The sequence below is a fragment of the Pteropus vampyrus genome, unplaced genomic scaffold, assembly GCF_000151845.1.
Source record: "Pteropus vampyrus isolate Shadow unplaced genomic scaffold, Pvam_2.0 Scaffold46, whole genome shotgun sequence".
NCBI classification, from domain to species: domain Eukaryota; kingdom Metazoa; phylum Chordata; class Mammalia; order Chiroptera; family Pteropodidae; genus Pteropus; species Pteropus vampyrus.
Genome location: NW_011888827.1, coordinates 4,255,517 through 4,263,505, shown reverse-complemented (window position 1 = coordinate 4,263,505; position 7,989 = coordinate 4,255,517). Strand labels below are relative to the sequence as shown.

General features: G+C 33.5%; 1 protein-coding gene and 1 pseudogene across 1 annotated transcript in view; both read left to right on the top strand.

The window, feature by feature from the left end:
* Positions 1 to 7,989, top strand: part of CCDC172 (coiled-coil domain containing 172) — a 50,682-nt gene that overhangs the window by 28,871 nt on the left and 13,822 nt on the right. The window contains exons 5-6 of the mRNA XM_011359259.1: positions 1,726 to 1,827; positions 2,173 to 2,275. Coding sequence (XP_011357561.1) covers positions 1,726 to 1,827; positions 2,173 to 2,275 — 205 coding nt within the window. The remainder of the gene's footprint in view (positions 1 to 1,725; positions 1,828 to 2,172; positions 2,276 to 7,989) is intronic.
* LOC111739105 lies at positions 5,383 to 5,501 on the top strand (annotated as a pseudogene).

Below are 7,989 nucleotides of genomic sequence, written 5' to 3'. Positions count from 1 at the left end.
TGGGTTTTGAATAATCTTCATCTTCAAATATTCATAGCTGTCTTATTATTTTCTACTACTCAAGAGTGTTTTTTTCACTGCCAGACATCTTTTTTGCTTTTTTACTTTTTAACCTGAGTTGGATTCTGTTCTTTCTCCTTGAGATTTCCAAAATATTAACACATATATTTTTAAAAGAAATTATTAGTACTGGACTATTATAATGAACCTCCTAATTTAGTTATATTCTGTTTAAAAATATCATGATAACCATAGCAAACCAAGTTCCTCAACTTGTTTTGCCATCCCTAGTGCCTCTCCTCCTTCCAGCCTCACTGGTGGCCTTTGCATTTTGTGCTGAAGGCACACTGGCTTCTTTTGTTTCCTAGATTGTGCTGTGCTTTCTCCTGCCTCAGGACCTTTGAATATGCTTTATTGAAGTAATTTTTCTTATTCTTTATTTAATTCAGTCATTCTTCTCAGCTCAAATGTTATTTCCTCAGGCAATCCTTCTCTTGACACACACTCTCCATCCCCTATTGGGACAGTTCTTCTGATTATATTCTCTCAAAGGTCTTTCTACTGTTTTTTTCAGAGCATTGTAATTATGTACTTACTTGATTCAAATCTGTCTCCCCTACTAACATGTAAAGTTCCACAAGGACAGGAACTGTGTTTTTCTCATCAATGTATTTCTAAAATGTGCTTAGTTCATTCATTCATTCAATAATGATTTGTTCTATTTTTTGTGTATCAGGCATTGTTATAGGCATTGGATACTGCAATGAGTAAAAAAAAAAAAAAAAGTCCCTGTCCTCATTGGGCTTAAATTCTTGTAAAGACAGACATTCATATTAGAAATATCTTATTAAATAGAAGTCCTGCCTTAAGAGTAGGATTAAATTAGCCTTAGATATAAGGCTATTCTAGACCCACTAAAAAAAACGTTTGAATTTAATCCATAAGTTACTTAAGTGCCTGCTAAATAACAAACATCAACATGCTTTAGGGGAAGATAACAAAACTCAAACATTTAACAAAATAGTAAATACAATGTCTAGTATCTAATCAAAAAATCACTAGACATTTGAAGAAGCAGCAAATTATAACTCATAGCAAGGAGGAAATTAGATCACTAGAAACACCCAGAAATGACAGAGATGATGCAATTGGCAAAGTAAGACTTTAAATTGCTCTTTTAAATATTATAAATATATTCAAGGACATGGATATAATAAATAAGTGAAGGATATAAAAAATAAAAGACAGCATTTCATAAAAGTTAACACCCTCTTGTGATCAAAATTTAAATGTAAACTATAAAAGAGTTGTGCGAATAAAGAAAGGAAGGTGTTCTAGGTTGAAGAAACAATACTAGCAATATTGTAGAAGCTTATAGCCATATAATGAACACTATGCAAGGTCATTTTAAATATGCTTTACTTATAAAAGGCAGAGTTTTCTTATTATCACATTGGAAAGTTTGTTTTACTTAGACGTTACGTTATTCTGAATTTTCTCTTGGTAGTCTTAACCATCAATTGACATTTTTTGTATCCAGTTGGTGCTTAAACAAATCCTGGTCAGTTTATTGGAAACAATTCCTAAGTGTCCCAGGGAAGCTAGTTCAGGCTTAAAATTTACCACATGCTGCTTAAATTTTTACTACATGAGAAAAAATAAGTGCTGACATATTTATGGAAAGCCTAAGTAATTAAAAAATGGTTTTTGTTTATTTGTTTCTAGAAATGAAGTCAATGGAACATGACAATGGCCAGTTAAATGAACTTCAAAAGCAAAAGAATGAACTAATGCAAGAATTATTTACTCTTCAGAGAAAAATTAAAGGTATTACATATATGTGTTAGCTTATTTTGCTGATGAGTATATATATACACAATAGAGTCATTCATTCAAAATATATCAACCTATTGGGATATAGTGCTATTATTGGTATAAAAAAAGAATAGATAAAACAGTGACTTGATCAGTGTTAGATCTGACATTTTAACATCCCAAATTTTGTTAAGATTTTGTGTGCCTTTAATTACTGTATTAAAGTAGAAAAATAAAAATCATTAGCGTATATGTTTTACACAAAGCACCAGAAGTTAGAGGATTATTCTTATGAATGAATAAAAATAACCTTTGTTTAAATTGTGAAAGATTATAAGAATTTTCTTAATTGTTTAGTTTTTGAAGATAAAGAGAATGAAGCCATTTGTACTACAAAATACCTAGAGACAGAAAAAATAAAAATCAATGAAAAGCCTCAAAATGATGCTGAGTGCTTAAGGTAAGAATTGTCTATTATACTTTGGTGTAAAAAGTCTGGTAATTTTTCAAGTTCTCAAATAGATCTCAGCATAAAGCTAAATGGAAGGATTTTTAAGTTCTAGACGAAGATGTTATTTCCTTCTGTGTGTATTCTGAAACATGCTAATAAGCAAATACTTCACTGACTAGAAAGTGTTGCACATAAGTTTCATGATCATTGAGCTGATAATACTAAAATCTATTCTATCTTTTCTTATACCTGATGGACTCAGGTATAAGAAATCTAACAGATTAAGAAAGTATTGGTCCCACAACTATCCTTTCTGTTATTCCTAACTTTTCTTTTAGAAATTATTGAAATTATTTTTTATCTTTCTAGATTTCCGGGGGGAAAAATCATAACCTATTATTTTGCCTGAAATTTGTTACTCTAGTTTTGTTCCCAAAGAATGAAAGTGTATTTTCTGTATGGAACATTCAGATGCTTTATATATATTTGGGTAATGAAAGAATGGCTGATGTTTAAAACAACATAGTCACATACACAAGGAGGGGAAAAAAATTTATTAATTTGACTCATTTATTAATAATTCAGTATTATATTTGCTGGCTTAATTTTAAAGAAGTTTCTATACTTTCTAGGCTTAATATAACAAAAGGAACCTCATTATTGAATCTGTGAAGAAGCAAATGAAGCCTTTCACATAAGTCATATAGGAAATATGTCCACTAGAGCTGAACAAATGTCTCATATTAGCAGTGTATTGCTTTAGGCCATAATTTTAGTAGATTGTGAGAAAATACTTGCAATTTAATTTTATGTTAAGTTTTGTAAGCATGAAATATCAGTCTCCTGGGTGGTATGTGTGACGCAGAATGAGTTTCTGTAATGACTGTCTGCTCATTAATTTTTTATACTTTTAAAAATGGTAATGCCCACTAGAATCATTATTGTTAGTAGTGTTAGGGCTCCCAATATGAACTCCAGTCTTGTGGATTTATCACTCAGTCATAAAATTTGCCCTGGATTAAAATTAAACACACAAAGTCTGTTAGTGCTTTCTCCTTCACTGATAGTGACAGGAAATTTGGATGGAAACGTCACTCCATATACCTAGGCCATTCTTTGGATTTTAGCAGTTATTAAATGAAATGCCAATATTTATCACTTCCCACTTTAAATTCTTTGGTATGTGTGCTTTAGTTTCCACACTGGTATGTTCTGCAAAAGTTATTTCAAGTATGAAGAACAGAGTCAAAGTATTGAGTGTAAAAATTTTAGGAAAGAGAGCCATCAGTCTTATAATTAGTGCAATGGCAAGAAGCTAGTGATGGCAAGAAATGACATGACATTTATTCAAGTTTATCATGAAGGCCAAAATTAAGTTGTTTTTTCCCCCCTAAATTTTGGTTGTCTTTTTCTATATATACTGAAATATGTAATAGTTGCCTTTTTCTTAATTCTTTAAGTTTAGCTGCTACTGATATGGATGCTATTTTTATAGGAGGGTTTCTCAAACTTGGCACTGCTGACATTTGGGGCCAGGTTACTTTTTGTGGTGGGAGGCTGTCCTGTGCAATGTAAGACCTTTAGCAGTATTTCTGGCTTCTACCCACTAGATGCCAGTAGCACCTCTCACCCACTAGACTTAGGGGTGTGGGAAAATGTCCCCTAGATACAGGGGTGTGGGAAAAATTGTTCCCAGTTGACAACCAGCTTTATTTTAAGGTTATTGTAATTATACTGTTATTAAACTTTAGTAAGAAAGCAATTACAAAAAACAATTTTAGTTTATCTCTATGAGTTTATTGTTTCTACTCTAAATAATTAGAAATTTTTGATACATATTTTGTTTGATCCGTATTACTGAATTCTTTTATAATTATTACGTGTTTTTCTTCTTTTAAGTTAATTTGCCATGTTCAGGTTATTTGTTGAACTCTAGCTGGATGCCATGCATTAAGATAGAAAAGCCATGCATTAAAGTAGAAAACACTACTTTACATCACAATGGTTTAGTGATCTCTGCTTTAGGTAATTCTTTCTATTTATAAATATCAAGATGTCTGTTTATTTAAAATATTCTGTATTGAAGATGTGGGATCATTAATTAACACTTGTTAAGGCAGCTAACTTGTAGAATATTACTATGATTAACACGTAAGCCAGAGGTTGGGTTAATTCCTATAGAAGCCTTCTGGAGACTCAGAAAACCATGCCTGAGCTAGTTTTTTCATCTAGTCCAGGGAGGACAGAAATGATAAAGCTCAGGATCTTGAGAGGAAGTAAGCATAGAGGTTAAAATTACAAATCCTTTTGAGTCCCGGCTCTGCTATGTATTAGGTTAGTGACCTTGGGGAAGCAATTTAGCTTGTCTATGCCTCTGTCTCCACAGCTATACAATGAAGTAAATAATAGCACCTACCTACAAGATTATAGTAAAAAATAAATGACTTAATTTATATAAATCCCTTAGAACAGTTCTAAGCACACAGTAAATGCTCTATAATTGCTAGACATGATTATATAACTACTTATGATTTCATTTTTATTTCATACTGTCCATGAAGATTTCACACCTTTCAAGCTTCTTTCTCATTGTTTTTCTTCTGCTTATCCTTTAAATGCAGAGGCTTCCCGAAGGTTAGTCATTGATTGTCTTTTTACTTTGTACTTTGTACTTCTTACTTTGGGCAGTTACACCTGGTCTAATGGTGTTACTTATCATCTGTAGATAATTTCCAAATTTTTGTCCCTAATCCCTCTTTCCTAAGCTGAAGTCCTAAATTCCCAACAAGCTAATACAAATGTAGATATACATCTGAAGTGATGCTGCCCTGACTAAACAAATAACAAAAACAAAAAAATTGTCAGAAATTGAAGGGCCTTCATAATCTGCCTACCCTTTGTCTCCCTGCGTTTTTATCACACGCCTTATACTCCAAGTACATCCGAATACTATTCGTGGAATTTCGAATATGCCACAGGCCTTCACACCTCTGTACCCTCTCTTTCTTCACTATCAACTAAAATCCAACTTAGTTGTTAAGGGCCAGCACACGTGTTGTCTTTTCTGGGTATTGCTTAAATCCAAAACGTAGTAGGCATTTTTTTTTTTTTTTTTTGTCTACGACCACACTACCCTGAATATGCCCAATTTCGACTGATCTCGGAAGCTAAGCAGGGTTGCGCCTGGTTAGTACTTGGTTGGGAGACCACCTAGGAAGACCAGATGCTGTAGGCGTTAAAAAAAAAAAAATGTAGCAGGCATTTTTGACATGTTCACAAATCACATCATTCTTACCCTACCCCAACCTATCAACAAATTTTGTTGCTTTTACCTTCAAAATATTTCTTGAATCCTTCTACTTCTCTGTCTCCATTGCTAACAGCTTAGTTTTAAGTACCATCCTCTCTCACCTGGATCACAGTAGCAATCTCTCTCTACTCATTCACTCTTGACCCTCCAATCCACTCTAAATCATCATCCCCATTATTGAAATCATTCAGTGGCTTCATAATGAATATCATAAAACCTGAAGTCCATAGTGTGGCCTACATGCCTGTCACAATATGACTTCTGACCATATCCCCGATATTATTTTCAGCCATCATCCCCATCTTACTCTGCCCCCTCAAGAACTCCAAGCTTTCTTCCTCCTAAGGATCTTTGTCCATGTCTTTCTTTCTCCTAAAATTATCTATTCACCACTCTGCCTGCCTGTCTCCTACCTGGTAGGACGTACACCATCTTTGAGGTTTCAGTTGAAACGTCTCCTCAGAGAAGTCCTCTCTTATCCTATGATCTAAATTGTGTAACCTCTGTTATTTTTCCTGCCCTATTTTTTCCTTTATAGCACAGATTCCATTTTTAATTACATATTTATGTGCTTTATTTTGTTAATTTCTGTCTCCACTGCATGCTCAGTAAGAGGAGGGATTTTGTCTGCTTTGTTTACCATTGTATACTAATGTTCTAATACTTTGGTATAGAGGTTGGACTGTGGTATGCGTTGAATAAAGAAATGGAAAACTAAGTGAACATACTAAATTATGAAAGCTTTTCTCTGCTATTCCTTTCTCTGTGTTCATAGAGAATATGCTTATAATTCCATTATATCACTATTCTACGGTAGTTACGTGTATCAACCTATCCCACCAGACTAGGAACTCCCTCCACTTCTTGTTCATTTTTCTATTGGTCTGTGCATCTAGCACAGTCAAGGACAAGTAGTGTTCAAAACATTTGTTCCAATGATTGAATCTACATATAATTTTATTTTCACTATAAAGGAGATAAACGTTTCTTTATATATTTTCAGTGTTGTTTGCAAAAACATAGTGTATTCTACCCACCAGGATAGCTCCCATAGAATTCTTTCTTCTCCTGACATTTTTCCATGTGGAAAAGCTTTACCAGGTTAACCCTCCTAGTCTCCCCCACCTTCCAACACCTTCCCCTTTCTTATTCTAAGGTAGGGATGAGTGTGACTCAGTCTGATTGGTAAGTTTGGAAGGGTAAACTGGAACCTAGCCCCTTCCTTTTCCCTATCTCTTTGGAGGTGGCTTGCCTCAGAGAGCCTCTGTTCCACTCTGCTCCTCTATTCCTTAAGTCTTACAGTGGTACAGTTCCATGAGAAAAAGCTTGTGGCATCCAGTTTTGCCTTTAATGGTGTGAATTTGGTTAGTCTAATTCTGGGGTTCAACATTAATAAGTCCTTTCCTTGCAGATATAAGCCACATTCTCCAGCATCTGATATATTAGTAGTATTTATGACAGTTTGGCCTCCCTTCTGCCTTCATTATTTCTCTTTTGGGAAGAATTCAGGGAGGATAGGAAAATGTTATATACTAGACTCCCAACACATTATTTTTATTATTATCAAACAGCAGGGTCACTAAGATAAAGTTCTAGATCATGACTTTTTATTTACTCCAAATAGTAAACATATGGAACAACATATGAAAAATTTTAGTCTTTTTTCTTACTCACAAATTTCTTTCTAGAATAGTTTTACATTTTTTATAACCAATATTTGTGCTTGTTTAACGCAACAGGAAGTTTGTTACAGAAATGAAACTGCAAAGTCAACAGCACGAGATTTTTGCTTCTGAACTTTTGAAGATAGTGTGGTTTTGTGAAGAGCATATTTGCAATGGCAACTGCACAATAGATAATATACACCTGCTATTGAGAGACACTAAATGCATTTATATGAAGTAGTAAATCAATGCTGCTGGCTCTTCAGTGAAAAAGTCATCCATATAAGTTGGTCATAGAGGTCACATTCATGGTCCTTAGATTTATAAGAAGGCATAAACACCTGATAATATTAAAATACTTTCAATCTCTTGATATACAGATAAAAATGTATATTTACACATGTATATATTTTTTTATTTTGCCAAGTATGTATAGATAGTTTCAGATTTTGAGAGTAGGTTATATTGATTGAATAAAAAATTCAAACACTACAAAAATGGAAAACGTCAAAGCCTCCTCTCTCATTGCCTCGTTCTAGAAACCTTCAGTGTGTATGTTTAGCAAAACATGGGATCACACTTACTGGTCTGTAATTTGCCTTATTGCTTAGCAAAATATCATAGCCATTTCTCATGTTAGTTTGTACTGATCCACTTCATTCTTTTAATACCAGTATATGAAGATGTCATATTTACGTTACTTTCTCCCATTGATAGATGTGTAAGAGTTTCTAAATATTCAAAATTAG